General features: G+C 32.5%; 1 protein-coding gene across 1 annotated transcript in view; it reads right to left on the reverse strand.

Moving 5' to 3' along the window:
- Positions 1-12,014: 12,014 nt before the first annotated feature.
- LOC131842813 (neuropeptide FF receptor 2-like) overlaps positions 12,015-18,943 on the reverse strand; it is a 151,788-nt gene continuing 144,859 nt past the window's right edge. Inside the window, exons 7-9 of the mRNA XM_059191379.1 lie at positions 17,636-17,751; positions 16,071-16,151; positions 12,015-12,194 (exon numbers count right to left, since the gene is read on the reverse strand). Coding sequence (XP_059047362.1) covers positions 12,015-12,194; positions 16,071-16,151; positions 17,636-17,751 — 377 coding nt within the window. The remainder of the gene's footprint in view (positions 12,195-16,070; positions 16,152-17,635; positions 17,752-18,943) is intronic.

Below are 18,943 nucleotides of genomic sequence, written 5' to 3' on the forward strand. Positions count from 1 at the left end.
ATAATGTTTTAAGGTTTATTTTATTCACCATCAAACCTAATTCAATTGTTCATTGTTCATTCATTCATAATTTAAGAGCTGTGCTCTTATCGGTGGGGCTCCCGCCACCTTCCACGATCTTCTATCAGTCCCTTTAGCTGTTGATACAACACGACTCCAACTTTTTCTTTAACTTGCTTGATATATCAACAAAAGCTAAAGCTGTGTCTTGGTCTTCCCCTTCCTCTCTTTCCATCTATTTTTCCTTCTATAATGTTGTTAATTAGTTCGTCGTGTCGTACCAAGTGCCCCAACATTTTTCCCCGCCTATTCAATTGTATTATTCAAAATTCATAATTCTTTTTATAGGTAACACAATTTTACAGCGACATTCTACAGTTGTTTCAGACTCCTTTTAAGCTTAAAGATGACTGTGCCAGGAGGCTCCACTCTTCCATAGCTTATAACATTTGTAAAATGACGACCTCGGTTGTCTAGTGGTTTAGCACACCGCTTTACGTCCGATGGTCGCGGGTTCGATTCCTCGCACGTCACGAACATTTGTATTCATTCACAGTTAGCGAAATAACTTAATGAGGGTATATTAAAAAAACTTAACATGATAAAAATATAAGACATGTATTTTTATAATTAGAGAGTAGGTTGAAATCACATTAAGTATTAACTGTCTTTGGGTAAAAGAAAAAGAAAATTGTAAAGTAGTGTAATTAAAATATTCCTATTATTTAATTTAAACTTGACGACCTCGGTGGTCTAGCGGTCCAGCACACCGCTTTACGACCGATGGTCGCGGGTTCGATTCCTCGCACGGCACAAACATTTGTATTCATGAGTATGATTGTTTGTATCGGTCTGCGTGTTTTCTATATATAATATGTATGTATTTACAAAAAAAAATATCTATGTATTTGTATCAGTTATCTAGTACCCATAACACAAGCTTTAGCTAGCTTAACTTGGGTCTAGATGGCGCTGTGTGAATTGTCCTAAGATTATTATTATTATTATATTAAAAACTTGGTGCAATTTTTTGTTGTATTTGGTTTAAGTATAGGGACTATTTTATTTTTATTTATTATTTTGTGTACACAAAAGTGATTAGATAATAGACATCGGCAGAGGTATATTTGTAAACGCCCTGAACCAGCGACTAATGCGGGGTGAAGAGTAGGTGACGAATTTATTACCACCGAATACCATTAATACATAAAGGTTAAAACAGTCACGATATATAATAATAATAATAATATTTATTTTCCAAAAAAAAAAAAAACATTTTATAAACTATATAAAATAAATATTTTTGAGGGTATACAGTTAAAAATCATTACTTCCTGTGCTCGTTAGATAACTGTGTTACTGCAAGGTTAGAATCTCGTACTATATGAATAGGGCTCATTTTTAAATGGCATATCAAACGGTTTTTATAGTACAATGGGATCGTCAGCCGGCAACATTTGAATGTAATGATAACTGTTTAATAATAATGATAATGTTTTTTTTCTTCGACTAGCAACACCAACGACAGTTGTCATTTTCAGCTGGCCGTAATAAATAAATAATTTTTAATAGTCTATCACACGAATATTATATTTTCAACATCGTTATTAGTGATATAATAGTGCAATAAGTGTCGATTATTGTTTGTGTACAATTTGGTAGTGTATTATTTGCAAAAATCGACATCAAAATAGTATACCGGCCATCTGTCAAACTTCTTTCGTTGGTAAACAACTAATTTTAAAACTATTTTTATTACTATTTGTTGGACTTATTCAAAGAATTTCATAATATATACAAGTTTTATAGAAATATTCACATAAAGTTAAATTGATATTAATAATTGTGAAGTTCAGTTGTTGCGTACGTCGAAGGAAAAAATATACCCACAAAATATATTGTAAGTAATTTTATGTTTTATATTAATATAATTTGAAGGAAAGGAGCACAATCTAATTCCATTTACTTAATCTTGTAAAATATAGGTTGTATAAATATATCTAACAGAAATTATTCAAAATTTTAACACAAAATAAGTAAGGTTCAGTTGCTGTTCTCGTTGTGATACTTTGTTTCTTTTAGAAATAACTCACTTCACTCTCCCTAGTAACTATTCATATATTCAATAATGTCACTATCTACCCGTTCCACAACTGCACGGCAGACAGAGATGAAGCTTAAAGTGGCCCTACAAGAACTTCAGGCATCCAAAGATCTCAGTGACAAGTTGATCAGGGAGAGAGAAGAGAGTGAAGATGAAATTTTAAAAATTATAAATAAAAATACCCAATTAAAATCAGAATTGTCAGAACTTCATAATAGCCATCAGGAAGTTATTGAGCAGCGGGATCAGCTTCAAGAACTAATAAGTAGCTTTCATCAATGTAGTGACACTCATGAGCAAGCCTTGAGGCGTATCACTGAATTGGAGCTTGAGTTAAAGCAGGCATATTCTAAAATCAATGATCTAGACACAAGATTGGAATCTCAACAAAATAATGAGATTAGTAATTTATATGAGGAACTTATTAGTGTTGACTGTGTGCCTCCTTCTACTACAGTTCCATGCACCCATCCTGTTGTAATTGACCTTACTAGTGATACATCACCTAAATTAGGTAACTATAACAGTAACATTTGTATGTTGAGTAATAATAAATTAAAAAAATATTTAAAACTAAAAAAGTTTATAATTAAGAATCGGAATATATTAAATAAGCGTTGCAAAAAGGGACAGTTATTGAAAAAAAACACTTTAAATAATTTAAAATTGCATGATTACATTAATATATGTAATAATAAGTTAGTGGAAAGCCAAAAGTTATATGACATTGATACAGACTACCTAACTTCAAAAATCAATAGTTTAGAATCTTCGCTTCATGATTTAAATACAAAGTATATTATCTCTCAGAAACAAATCCAGGAGCATATTTTAGCAATGGATGATCTGATTGATGTCAGTAAATACAATGCTGACCGTTTTGAGTCGTTGACTAAGCATTGTACATGTAATCACACAAATATATCAAATAATAATTCAGTTGTAACTGTGCTGGAAAATGAAGTTCAGGGTGTTTGTGCCAGTGACTGTAACCCTAAGAGTAGCACAATGGTGTTCTCTGACAGAATAGGCTGTAACTTTGGGTCTATTTTGAAGTATCATCTTAAGGGTGATTTATTAAACTACTGTATGCCAGAAGCATCATTTACACAAATAATAAATAAAATAAAGTCTACGAAAATGAACAATATGACCACAATTGTGTTATTTTTTGGTAATAGTATTCAATTAAATAGGCAGGATGTAATTAAAGGAATTGAATATTTATTACAATTAAATGTGTATAAGATTGTATTGTGCGCTTTTCCTTACACAAAAGGACATCTTCATAAAAAAATTAACAGTAAGGTACATTACCTGAACAACTTATTACATACATTGACATGTCGTCATAGTGACATTTTTACATTTTTTGATACTAATAGTTTTATTAGTGATTTTTATTTGACAAAAGATACAATGTATCTCTCTAAATTATCTAAAAATAAAATAGCCACTTTAGTTGCTTATAATATTGACTACATGAACAGTTTACATGGTAAACTTAAACATAAAAATACTGACATAACAAATAATTCTATTAATATTTGTGACATAAATACTATGACTGCAGATTTAAACTGCTCACAAAGACAAAGGGAAAGCAATCAGAATTAATAATTGTTCATCAGAACATACAAAGTTTTCCCGGCAGCGAGTTAATTATACAATTATTTTTAGAAAAGTATAATATTGATATTGTCTGTTTCACAGAACATTGGCTTAAAGAGAGCAATATGATGTTCAATTTAAATAATTATAACGTTGTCAGCTGCTTCAATAGAAAGTCAGTTAACAGAGGCGGGTCTATGATAATTGCAAGAAATAATATTAAAGTAAAGGAACGTGCTGACATTGTTAGACTTTCTATTGAGTGTTGTATAGAATTATCTTGTATAGAACTAGAAAATTATATCCTTATATGTGTGTACAGGCCTCCTAATAGTGATTACAATGTATTTGAAGGGGTGATGGAGGATATATTAAAAAAAATATTTAATAGTATTAAAAAAATTATTGTATGTGGAGATTTTAACGTTGATATTCTTTGTAACACACCCACATGTACAAAAATTATTAGTTTATTTCAATCATTTGGTTTAAGTCATGTCTTTCATGAACCCACTCGTGTAACTGCCACGTCTGCTACTTGTCTTGACAATGTTTTTTGTAACTGTGAGTATACAGAAAAATTCATAATAAATAAACTTCCTTCAGATCACTGTGGTCAAGTTGTTAAGTTTAACAGTCAGATCAATAAAGTCAACAATAATAAAAAATCAAAAAGACAAATAAATGTTTACAATATTAACAAATACAAAAGCGCGATTAAAAATAAATTGGATTTGCTGTTACAATCTAGTAATAATCCTGATTATCTTTACACCAAGCTAATTACTATTCTATCAGGAGAATATGAACAATTTTTCAAGAAAAAAGAAGTTTATGTTAAATCTAAATTCACGGAATGGGCAACAGTAGGTATACTTAAAAGTAGAAATATTTTGTTTGATTTATACGATCAAAAAAAATATCGATTTGATGACAAATTCACCACTTATGTGAAAAATTATTCAAAAATTTTTAAAAAAGTTTGTATTACGGCTAAATCTAATTATATTAATAAACAAATTAACCAGTCTTCTGATAAAATTAAAACCATCTGGGGCATTATAAATAAAGAAACCGGAAGATCTAAATTAGCCTATAATCAATTTGCATTAAATTATGATAATAAATTAATAACAGCAACAAAAGATGTAGTTAATGTTTTTGAAGATTTTTTTGCTAACATTCCGATTAACATTACATCTTCTCTGGACTCATCTCCATCTCGAGCAAAAGTATTACTAGAGTCTAATATCGGTTGTTGTGCTTTAAGATTTAAATTTTCACATGTTAGCCCCGTTCATATCATAAAAATATTCAAACATCTAAATTTAAAAAATACAGAAGACCTTTGGGGCATGTCTGTAAAAGTAGTTAGTTCTTTCATAGATATTGTTGCTCCATACCTAGCTACTATTTTTAATAAATGTATTGATAATGGCACTTTTCCACAATTAATGAAATTTAGCAAATTAATCCCACTATTTAAATCAGGTGATAAATTTGAACCAGAGAACTATAGACCTATATCTATTTTGCCAGTTCTAAGTAAGGTGTTTGAAAAGATAATGTACAACACTTTAGGGATAACCGACTGCTTCACAGTCAACAATATGGTTTCACCGCCGGCAAGTCTACCACTGACGCAGGTGTAGCGCTGATAACACATATTTTCCAATCATGGGAGAAGTCACAGGATGCACTCGGAGTTTTTTGTGACCTATCAAAGGCATTTGATTGCGTGGATCATAAAACACTTTTGTACAAGCTCGAACATTATGGTATAAAAGATAATGATCTAAAATTAATGAGAACTTATTTAGAGGATAGGGTCCAAACTGTAGATATTGACGGTATAAAATCTAAGGGAGCTAATATTGGGATGGGCGTTCCACAAGGGTCAATCTTAGGCCCCTTTCTCTTTTTAATTTACATAAATGACCTTCCCTTTATGGTAGAGAAAATTGCAGATATAGTGCTGTTTGCGGATGATACTTCGTTAGTGTTTAAAATTGGACGTCAAACTAATCAATTAGACGATGTAAATTGTGCTATGTCTGCTATATTAAATTGGTTTACATGTAATAACCTATTATTAAATTCCAGCAAAACAAAGTGTATAAAATTTACACTTCCTAATGTAAGACCAATAAATACACAGTTATTGCTTAATGATGAAATAGTAAATTTTGTTAATGATACAGTTTTTTTAGGTATAACAGTGGACTCGAAATTACAATGGGGGCCCCATATTTCAAAATTGGCCAATAGACTCAGTTCAGCTGCATATGCAATTAGAAGAATTAGGCAATTAACAGACGTGGCGACGGCTAAACTTGTATACTTTAGTTATTTCCATAGCATTATGTCATATGGTATACTACTGTGGGGTAAAGCAGCCGATATAAATACTATATTTATTTTACAAAAGAGAGCCATACGTTCTATTTATGGTATGGGTTCAAGAGAGTCATTACGTCAGTGTTTTAAAGATTCAAATATCCTCACCGTTACTTCACAATACATTTATGAGAATATCATGTATACACGGAAGAATTTAGAGAGTTTTAGAAAACTTAAAGACTGTACAAATAGAAACTTACGCAATAAAAATAAGCTAATTTTACCTAAATGCCGCCTGCACAAAGTCAGTAATTCATTCTATGGTAATTGCGTAAGATTTTATAATAAACTGCCAGAATCTGCACTAAATCTGACAGAGAGGCAATTCAAATCTTATATTAAACAATTTTTATGTAAGAAAGCCTATTACAGGATAGACGAATTCATAGAAGACAACATATCAAGTAAATAATTAGTTTATTAGCATACAACGTTATAATTTGTTTATCTCATTTCTTTCTTGATTCAATTATTTTAGAAATATGAAAGCGTAGCGGGTTTTGTATTAATTGCCGCATGCATTCTTATGTGAAATGTGAATACTATAAACATCAGATGGCAATTGTGAGTAGCTATGACGTGGTCTGGTGTTTTGAGTAGTCATGCTCACTAAAATGTCCAGACTTGTGGCGGCGTGGTGGGCCGGGTCATTGGGCTCCCTAAAATATGGTCGAGCGCAGTGATGGCTGGCTCATCCGTCATACTCGTGAACGGGTGCTGCTTGTAGGGACTGGTCTGCTCTAATCACTATGACTGATTTCCTCTTATTAATTGTTTAACCAGTTGGTTATGTATTCAATATTTTTTTCTTTTTGAGTATTTAATTGAATTAGTGCTAATCGGTGGTTTGTATTCACACACTTAAACTTAAATTGTAAGTGAGAATAAATTATTTAAAAGAGCAACACACAAGTTTCTTGCTTGTTCTTCTTGTGATGAGACAGCATTCCGAATGAGCGGTAGATTAAAAAAAAAAAAATGTTATGACTATTCAAAAGTGCTTCAATGTAAGTTTATTTGAATAAATGATTTTCTATTCTTCTATTCTATTCTAACTTATTACAGTATATGTTAACGATACAGATAATTAAAGTTTTTTTTTTAATGAATTTATTCAAATTTCAAATTCAAATTCAAAAATCATTTATTCATATAGGACATTTTAGCCGCTTATGAACGTCAAGTTTTTATATTATAATTCCCTACCGTCCAGTTCGGTATATAGATCCAATTGAGAAGAACTGGCAAGAAACTCAATTGAATTACTTTTTTTTTAAAGCCAGTTTATTTACAATGTATTTTTATATAGGTGTCTATGTTATGTTTAAAAAAAAAGAACATATTGCTAAACCGTCGTAACGATATATCGGTAGTTATATAATCTGTAATATGTTCTATACTTAATATTGCAAACAGAACTCTATTCCTGTTATTATTAAGCACATAATATATATATTCGGTACGTTTTAAATATGTTCCACTTGGCGACTGAAATAAGTGAGCTTGTATTATTCACAAACAATGAATCAAATTAAAACGGCACTCTGGTAGTGATTGCTCTTAAAATATATTTTTGTCGCTCTCAAAATTGCTATTTGCATGTCGTACTTAATAAGGTAATGAAAAAGGAACAGAACTGGACATTTACATTTACATAACGCCCACACGCTGTTCATTGAGAACGTTTTAGCCCTGGCGTGGTCCGTACATAATAGTTTAGTTTAAGATGGCGATGGTATAGGATTCATATTTTATTTCTGAAAACTATTCTTCTCAATATATTCATGAAAATATCATGTATGCCAGGAAGAATATAGACAGTTTCAAAAGAGTTAGTGATTGCACTAATAAAAGCTTACGTATCAATAACAAACTGATTTTACCTAAATGTCGTTTGGCTAAAGTTAGTAATTCGTTTTATGGCAATTGCGTAAGGTTTTACAATAAAATACCAGAATCTGTTATAAATCTGCCAGAAAAAAGATTTAAATGTCAAATAAAACACTTCCTTTGCAAAAAAGCTTACTATAAAATTGGAGAATTCGTTAACGATAATAATGTTTTTGTAGAAAAATTTTAAATACATAGCACTGACAATATTATCTGATTACACTAATAATGAGTGCGTAGCGATTTCTATGTTGATTGTCGCATGCCTCTTACTCTCTTACTTACAGTGTAACAAACACTGTAATTATTTATATAAAAAAAACATCTATTAAAAAGAGCAACACACAAGTTTCTTGCTCATTCTTCTTGTGATGAATCTGCATTCCGAATGAGTGGTAGAATCAAAATATGACTATTCAAAAGTGCTTGTAATGAGTTTATTTGAATAAAGATTATTTCTATTTCTATTTCTATTCTCAGATAGGTAAGTTTAGAGGGCCCTCTGTACTCGCCTCCTATCCTATTTGTAATAGCCCAAGAGCCCATGACGGCCAGACATACGTCATGTTAGTAAACGTGAACCACACTAAGGGTCTGGCAACGAGCAGAGCAAGTTATAATACTGTTACGAGCAATATGTGAAAAATGGAGCATCTTAAAATAACGAATTTGATATTTATTTATTCATTTATTTCAGGCAACTAGGCCCATATTATAAATACCTTATAGACTAACATACATATATGTAATATAATATTTAAAAACCAATACAACTATATTGTCTGTGTGATCACTGCACTGAAGACGGCAATCTGCCACGGTAGCACCGATACACCACACCTTTCGGCCAGTAGTCCTCTCATAAAGGTGGACAGCAAGTCGGTGGGGACCAGGGCCACAAACGCTTTGAAACTCGCGTTGTGACTCGACTTCAGCTGCGTCACCCTCAATGTCAGGTTACTCTTGGTATGAATATAATCGACAATGTCCTGCTCCTTAGTGGCGTAATGTAGACGGGACAGGTATATTGTCGTGGTCGGTGTAGCAGCACGCAGCAGAAAGTTGGGCCCAGTGAGTGCAGTGCCACAATGATTCCTATTGACCCTGTTTGTGCGCGATATGAAATTGTATACACCGTTATTACCCAATATACGGTTTCAATGAGTCTGGTTGGATAAGGAACCAAGAAAACTGTCTGGCAATTTAGGAAACTCAGTTTAATAGTTCTCTCAATAATATATATAAAGTTCAGTTTTATTAAAATGACGTAAGTTTATTTATAAAATAGTATAGTTTAGGAGGGTCCGGCGGGGAGTTGGAACCACACTAAGTGTCTGGCAATGAGCAGCGCAAGTTATAATAATGCTACGAACAATATATGAAAATATGGAGTTTCTTAAAATAACGAATTTGATATGAAATTTTTTACACCTTTGTTACCTGGTACCTGCCAAAGGAACTACGATCCAGGTTTCATGTTTGGGGATCGTTCTTACCTGTGTTGGGGACACACATACAAGAACTTTCACGTTTACTAATATGACGTATGTCTGGCCGTCGTGGGCTCTTGGGCTATAAAGGCCAGTAGCAGTCGACAGCATTATAGGTCAAAGAAAATATATTCTATAGAATAAAAGTCATATATATAGGTGATATCATAAATATTTTATTTACATTTTTTATATATTATGTACAGAATTTTTAATTAATTAGTATCACATTTATTAATAAATGTATTACAATTACAGCTAATTTAAGAAGAAATTCTTTGGTCCATTTACTGGGAGTCTATATACAGCCCGCCCAAACGGTTCATAGTTATTTCTAAATGACTAGAATGGCAAATAAGCTGATGATCACCACTTGCCACCAATGGCGATTGCTTCATCATCAACGATGGCCATCAAACTCATTACGGCATTACCGTTTCAAAGGATTACGGTTTTTGACTTCAACACCCTGTAATGTCACCTCATCATCATCTTCGGTGATTTCGTTGACAGCCTCGGTGGTCTAGTGGCTTAGCACACCGCTTTACTATCCGATGATTGTGGGTTCGATTCCTCGCACGGTACAAACATTTGTATTCATGAGTATGATTGTTTGTATCGGTCTGGGTATTTTCTATGTATCATATGTATTTATTTACAAAACAAAATGTATCCGTGTATTTATATCAGTTGTCTAGTAACCATTACACATGCTCTGCTTAGCTTGGGACTAGATGGCGCTGTGTGAATTGTCCTGAGATATTATTATTATTATTATCGTCCAACCGAAACACAATATACTTCAAAGATACGTTGCGGGCTAGCTTGAATAGGTGACAGGTTAAAAATATGAACTAACAACAATTTCCTAGATATTTTCAAAATATTTTCCAATCCAAATGTATTGAAGTTAACGCTAATATTATAAACCTGAAAAATGTTAGACTGTTTATTACCTTTTCACAAGTAAACTGATTGTATATACATGAAGATAAAGGATCATATGAATGAACAGGACTATTATATAACTAAAAAAAGATATACTTGCGGGAGATAACAAGTAAGTTATAAAAACAATTGTAATAGAATATTTAGTTTAGAAATTAGCTTAGAAACGAAACGTATTCAGACTATATAAATGTTCTATCTACATAAAGTAAATATTCCATTTTAGTTGCTAAGAAAATAGAGAGACCTGAGACGATTTGCAAACAATATTATTTTCTTGATTGAGTCATCATTGAATGTATTGATATAAAATTAATGAGAGTTATAGATTATTAAAAGTTGTCTGCGTGGGTATGCTCAGTACCACCTATTCTAGTTGTCAAGGAGCTTGCTTAACCAATTGTAATTCGATTGCAGGGTCAGATTGCACAGATTAGAATAGAAAATCATTTATTCAAATAATCATAAATTAAGCAATTTTGAATAGGCATAGTCGTTATTCTATCGCTCATTCGGAAAGCTATCTCATCACAAGAAGAACGAGCAAGAAACTTGCGTGTTGCCCTTTTAAATAAACATTGTAACTTTACATTTCAAAACGCGTGAATACAAACCACCAACTAGCACTAATTTGTTAGGGTCAGATATAAAATACGCAATAGGATTAAATCAGTCGCAGTGATTAGAGCAGATTAGTCCCTATAAGCAGTACATACGTTCACGAGTATGACGTATGAGCTATCCATCACTGCGCTCGACCATATTTTAAGGAACCCAATAGCCGATTGGGCAGTGAACAGGAATAATAGACTTAGATATATTTTTTTTATTGGGTTGTTTGGGCTATTGTCAGATGTGTAGCACCGGTAGCACTGCGACCTACATAGATCTATTGTGCTCGCCCTTTTTAGAGTTCGCTACCTAGACCCGTCAGGGACAAGAATTGAAGGATATTCTTAGGAGCGATCGTTTTTATCTCCTCGGGAAAGAGTGTAAACTTTCCAAAGGAGATATTTCGTTTATGCATGAGTGGGCTACAACCACAGAGAGAGATGATGCAGAGAGATATGGATACCCTGCACCTATAGAGTGGCAATGTAGTATAATCACGGGTATCATATGATAACACGATACAAACAACTTACCAAGCTACTTGACAAAAATAGCTCACCTATTTTTGTCAAGTAGCTTGGTAGGTTAGTAACAGAGGTACTTTGGACAAAATCTCTTGATAAACTATTTACCAATTAATTGTCTATAAATAACAATAGACAATTCATAAAGCTTCTAGTCTCAAAACTATACAGAGTCCGTACTGGTCACAGACAATACACAAACTTACTAAATGCACACATTGATACATAATAACATCACTACATACAGATAGAGTCAATATATATAATTTAAATAACTCCAAATGTTCTTCCGATCACAATTAAACTATAGAACACAAATTCATTAATCTCACTAATAAATTCTCACTTATGTAACTCACAATCTGTCCAAAGTAATCGATTATAAAACGATCAATCGATTAATCGTAACGTCTAATCGTACAATGACACCAAACATCAGCGTTTGAAATCGATGTGGCCGTGCCTTTGCAGCATTTCGACGGAGAGTGCGTGCGCCGGCGCAGTTCTACGCGACGAACGCGTCACGTGACTCAGTTGGGTTGTCTGCGCGCGAGTTTCGATGCCGCGTGGTAGTGGTGCCCCATGGACATGGCCGTTGTAGCGAAGTGCGTTCATCTGTATTAATAAAAAAAATACTGATTTAAAAAGGTCTGAGCCTGTATTATGAACGACAAAGATGGGAGAATTGATGTAATCAAAGAATATATTATTAATTTGACGACCTCGGTGGTCTAGCGGTCTAGTGCACCGCTTTACGACCGATGGTCGCGGGTTCGATTCCTCGCACGGCACAAACAATTCTATTCATGAGTTGATTGTTTGTATCGGTCTGGGTGTTTTCTATGTATAATATGTATGTATTTACAAAAAAAAATATCTATGTATATATGTATCAGTTGTCTAGTACCCATAACACAAGCTTTAGCTGGCTTAACTTGGGTCTAGATGGCGCTGTGTGAATTGTCCTGAGATTATTATTATATTATTATTATTATTATTAATATGTGATTCTGCGGGCAAGCGACGATTCTCATTACGGTACAAAAGGATTAAAAGACGATAAAAGAATAAAAAGAAAAAGAAAGATAAAAAAATGTACCAAGCCGACTGACCAACGCTGTAAAGTAAATTAAAGAATGTTAAGTAATAGAGGAAAGATACTTTACATTGTCAAAATTTGATTATGTTTGCTATTTTCTGAGTGTATTAGAACTCAGCATTTTGGTGATCTGGGTCAAGCTTACCGGCCTACCTCAGATATATTTGGTTTAATATTAATATTTCTCTCCACTTTAGAGTCAGTTAGTCAGTCAATTGACAGTGTAAGATTTTGGTGTTGCCCAAATTCAAACTTTTGAAACTTTTGGGCCCTTTATCTTTCAAATATTACAAGTGAGTATATTATTTAACTATTTTTGCATTCTTTGAAACCAACGGTGTTATATTAATATTTACGATAATATATATGGCAATACTAAAGCTAAACATAACTTTCTAAATCTTTAAAATACTAAATAAGTGGGTAGACAGATTTATTAAATATTCTTTATTGCACTTAAATACATTTGTAAGTATATTAATTACAGCTAATGTTAACAAAGGAGGACTTATCTCTAAAAGAGATCTCTTGCAGTCAACCCTATAGAGCGTGGCATAGAAAGTGTTGAGTGGGTTAAAATGTGCAAATAATATTTTTTATAAAAATGTCAAAAATAATTAAAACTAAACATAAAAATATAATGTCCAAAATACAGATACTAATACAATATACATAAAGATAAAAAAAAATATTAATATATAATATGTACTTGAATACCTAAACAAAAAAAAAATTATACTTATCTGCTCGTAATAACTTTACTTTTTCAAATCGAACCAGTAGTTCCTGAGAATAGCGCGTTCAAACAAACTCGTCAGCTTTATCATAATAATAATAATCTCAGGACAATTCACACAGCGCCATCTAGACTCAAGTTAAGCTAGCTAAAGCTTGTGTTATGGGTACTAGACAACTGATACAAATACATAATTTTTTTTTTTTCGTTAAAACATACATATTAAGCATAGAAAACACCCAGACCGACACAAACAATTATACTCATGAATACAAATGTTTGTGCCGTGCGAGGAATCGAACCCGCGACCATCGGACGTAAAGCAGTGTGCTAAACCACTAGACCACCGAGGTCGTCAACATCAACTTTTACATCCATACTTTTTCATTTACATCCACTTTCATCTGTAGTCAACCCTTAACAAAAACATAAAACTGCTAAATATGGGAAGCTCATAAATAACGTAATAATAATAATGGTCTTTATTATGTATAAAGAAACAAATGTTTACAAAAAAAAGAACAACATATATACAACGAAATCATGTTGAATATTCCGTGTATGTGTACAATTATTCAACCCGAGCGAAGTCGAAACAAACTTTATGATAAAATATTAAAACATATTCTACTCACAGTTAATAACATTTTTACATAAATTAATTTATTCCAGGGCATGTTTTCCTAAAACTTTTCGGCCACATAAAAAGATATCAATATTTAAAGTCCGATAAAAGCCTCCAGAAAGCCGGAAGCTTGCAAAATGAACTGTAGATGAAATTGAATTTGCGACCTCCATGTTTTTTCCGTATTTTCGAATATAATCTCTTTCTAACCTGTCATCGAAATATTGAATTTTCTTTCAACGCGTGTTTCCCTATTTTAATAAAAGCAAATCTTTTAAGTAATACGTGAAAATACTTAAAATCTTTTAATAACATATACATACATATATATATGTTACGGGCAATTTGATAAATCAAGGCACAATTAATAATGTCCGGTCTGTATTCATAATGCCCGACTAAATTTGACAATGTGATTAAAATATCATGATTAATCACTTTTCCCGGTCATTATTAATAGTGCCCACCCTATCTTGGGCAAAGTAATAAAATAGGTGAACTGCAGTAGTTAAATGAAATTAAACTTTCATGAAAGTCAACAAAAAATAACAACCTAACCTTACCTAACTGGAATTATTCACACTGCCCGATCCAAGTAATGAATTGAAGCTATTTTAAACGCTGACTTATTACATGGACCACGGGCCGTCGGGCATTATTAATAATGACCGATCAAAGTGATAAATTAATCACTTTGCTTATCACTCTTGGACATTATTAATAATGACCGATCAAAGTGATAAATTAATCACATTGCTTATCGCTCTTGGACATTATTAATAATAGTCGGTCCTTATTAATAATGCCCAGTTAATCACGTTGCCCATAACATATATATACTTACCGAACTTGTGCTAAAATATCAGAATTGCTATGTATGTATGTAACTACTTTATATATATTAGGGATGTTATGGATATGCAATTTCGGATACGGATAAGCTTCAGATATAGGAATTATTATACCAGATACGGATAGAGATGCGGATATGAAATTATTTCGGATTATCCGTTAGTTTAGGATAATTTCGGTCACGAATATTAATTTTTGAAGGATATTCAAAAGGAAAGTACAAATAGCTAATAAAATGGTTACATAACGTGTCTCAATTAGTCTCCGCCCCTATCCGATTATCCGAAACTTTTATTTCGGATTAGTTACGGAGCTCCCTAACATACCCAATATATATATATCTATATAAATGAATATAACTAATATAACTATGTATATATGAATAAGTGAGTTTGCTTGTTTATAACCGAAAAAGTACTTTCATTTCACGTCTCACATATTGTCATTATTCTATAATAAAAATCAATATATCATACAATAATGTCAGGGAAATTATTATATGAATATAGTATAGATTACAGATATAGAAAAAAATATTTATAACTATAATGTACTGTAACATAGTCATTATACTTATATAAGCTACGGAGGAGTGGAGCCTCCTGGCATAGGCTATTTTATCGTTAAAAGGAGTCTTCAATAGCTAGGACAATAGGTTCATTTACATAAGTAAAGTTCTAGTACTAAATAAAGTAAATCGATTAATTCTGTATTAGTGAATTCGATGTGATTAGTTATTTTTAAACTTTCGTGTTTAAAAATAACTAATCGCATCAGTATACATTATTTAAATGTATACTGATGCGATCGATCGATCGATCGCGAACTTTCGTTGAACAATCTAGTGACGGTAGATGAAGAAACTGCTGTCACCTATCTACATTGACATCGCTGTTACTCCAGTCAGCTCGTGACCACGGCTAGTGCAACCTAGTCGAAACGTCGAGGGAGGTAAATACCTTTATTTGCCATAAAATCATCCGTGTTAAGACACGGTTAATAATTTAATCGATGTGATTACATATATTTTTAATATGAAACAAGATAATAAAAACTTATACAGATTTAAAATAAAAATAGTCTGTTCGATGAATTTAAAAGTTTTTAAATGTTGTAACTAAATTCTATAAGACTAGTCTCAAATGTAAGTTTTAGTATAGTAATATATGTAATATTTACCTGCAAATAACACCTTTTATGTGGCTCATGATATAGATCGTAGTCACTTGATGACCCATCTGGCTTTTGTGTACACCTCCACTGTAAAAGAACTCCAGTTTAAAAGAACATACATGAAGCCGATACAGTTAAGCGTGGAGTGGTGAAATATTCAGGAATGAAAACGATTGAAGTTTACAGCTGTCCGTGTCGCTTGCGCATATATAGCGTGAGGGTAGTGGACGCGTTCGACTGCGGTGCGAGGGAAGTGATAACTGCTATAGGTGTCGCTATCTACGCACAAGCGGTGGGATCAATTTAATTACCAAATAAGTAGGTATACAGGTACGTAACATAGAATTTTACAGATACACCCTACAAACAAACAATATATTTTAACAGTGAAGTATCAATTTATACATATATATAGTAAAAGGTAAATATGGATTTATATATACATTATGGTTATTTCTATATGTTTTATGTGTTTTTATTTTTATTAATATTTTAGTTTTATTTTACAGGTCTGGTTTGCAGTCGCGAGGCACGTCGGCTACAATACATTTTTTATAAGAGATGGTTTGATGAGCTTAGAAAGATTGCTGGCCATTCGATCCGATTTGCAAAAGATGATTCAAATTCAAATTCAAAAATCATTTATTCATATAGGACATTTTAGCCGCTTATGAACGTCAAGTTTTTACATTATAATTTTTTTTCCTTACCGTCCAGTTCGGTATATAGATCCAATCGAGAAGAACGGACAAGAACCTCAATTGAATTACTTTTTTTTAAAAGCTAGTTTATTTACAATGCATAGGTATGTATAGGTATTTATAAAGGTGTCTATGTCTAACATTAAATTAAAATCCCAAATATGAATTGTCCTGAGATTATTATTGTTATCCTTCTCTCTATCGTCTGAGATTTATTATTTATTATTATTATTTTCCTAAATTTGTACATTTTCTGTTATCATTTAAATCTCCTTGATGATCAAGATCACTTTGACGACTTCGGTGGTCTAGCAGTCTAAGCACACCGCTTTACCGACCGATGGTCGCGGGTTCGATTCCTCACGGCACAAATATTTGTATTCATGAGTATTTTCTATGTATAATGTTAGATGTGGAAATGTTACACATTGATATATTGTATAGTTGGTCAGCTTGTGTTCCATTATTGTTATGTTGGCAGCGTTCATTCATTCACTGTTCATTCAATGTTCATTCAATTCGTTCTCTCTCTGAGTTGTACAGCTGTTAGTTACTAAAATATTACTTACTTGTTTTATTAATTAAATAAAAGTTCTATCATAATTACTGCGTTTAAATATAAACATCATATAATATGTATGTATTTACGAAAAAAATATATATCTATCTATTTGTATCAGTTATCTAGTATCCATAACACAAGCTTTAGTTAGCTTAAATTGGGTCTAGATGGCGCTGTGTGAATTGTCCTGAGATTATTATTATATTATATCATTATTATTATAAAAAATCTCATTATATTTCAATAACGTATGAAGTAACTTTTTCCAGTATATAGACAACCTTAAAAAGTAAAATAAATAAACTCACAGTGAATTTTGTCTGCTGACACACCCCACGACCGCACAGCAGCTTCCGAACAGACCGCTGGAAGTTCCTCGTCATCAAACAATATACTATTGGGTTGATTGCAGAATTGGCATGACCTGTGCAAAGAACATAGTAAATTATTAACCGGCCTCAGTGGTGTAGCTGTTTAGTAGCGCTCGCTTCTGATAGCGGGTTCACCGAATATTTTTATTAGATGTAGAATAGAATAGAATAGAAAATCATTTATTCAAATAAATCCACATTGAAGCACTTTTGAATAGTCATTACATTTTTTAATATACCTCCCATTCAGAAAGCTGTCTCATCACAAGAAGAACGAGCAAGAAACTTGCGTGTTGCTCTTTTAAATAATTTTATTGTTACTTTACATTTTTAAGTTTAAGGGTGTGAATACAAACCACCTATTAGCTCTAATTGAATTGAATACTCAAATAGAAAAAAATATTGAATATATAACCAACTGGTTAAACAATTAATAAAAGGAAATCAGTCATAGTGTAGTCATGTATTCAGATGTATTTATTTGCTGTTCATACTATATTTAGTAGTTCTTTATTTGCTTGCTTCCAAGCAAAGGGATCCTCTAATCTTACAATCATACACAATATTACAGTTAGCAATATTACAAACGCGGAAGTTTATCATTGAGGATGGATGTTTATCACACTTTCACGCAAGCAATTTCCTTTTTATGGCACAGCGGATAAATGAGCTTGCGGCTCACCTGATGGTAAGTGATTACCGCCGCCCATCAGCACCCGCAACAACAGGAGAATTGCAAGTGCGTTGCCGGCGTTTAAAAAAGGAATAAGTTCTCTTCTTGAAGGTTTCGATATTGTAACGGTTCTGAAAGTACCAGTGATGGAAAGTGATTCCACAATGTGGTTGTGCGTGTTAAAAAGTTTCAAGAAAACCGCACTGCAAAAACTACGGAATCTTTACAATAATATAGCTTATCCATCATAATAACCTATAGGTTATAAATTACTAGAACCGCGGGCACAGCTATTACAAAATATTTGTATTTATCATAATGATTATTATTGGGTATTTTCAGTCTTATTACTGCGCTGCATCTTCTGCTCCTTCCTTAAAACCTTCATTTGGATTCACCATAATATGTCCTTCTCTTTCATTCATCCCTGTTCGCAGTCATCTCTTTATTCACACCCTTTTTTACCATACCATCTTTCATGCCGTCCACCCATCTCTTTTTCGGCCTTGCTCTGTCCTTATAACCAATCACATTCATATATAACATTTTCTTTAAAATATTCTCTTCATTGT

The sequence above is a fragment of the Achroia grisella genome, unplaced genomic scaffold (genome assembly GCF_030625045.1).
Source record: "Achroia grisella isolate CSIRO2021 unplaced genomic scaffold, CSIRO_AGI_Agris_v1 utg2506, whole genome shotgun sequence".
Classification (NCBI taxonomy): Eukaryota; Metazoa; Arthropoda; class Insecta; order Lepidoptera; family Pyralidae; genus Achroia; species Achroia grisella.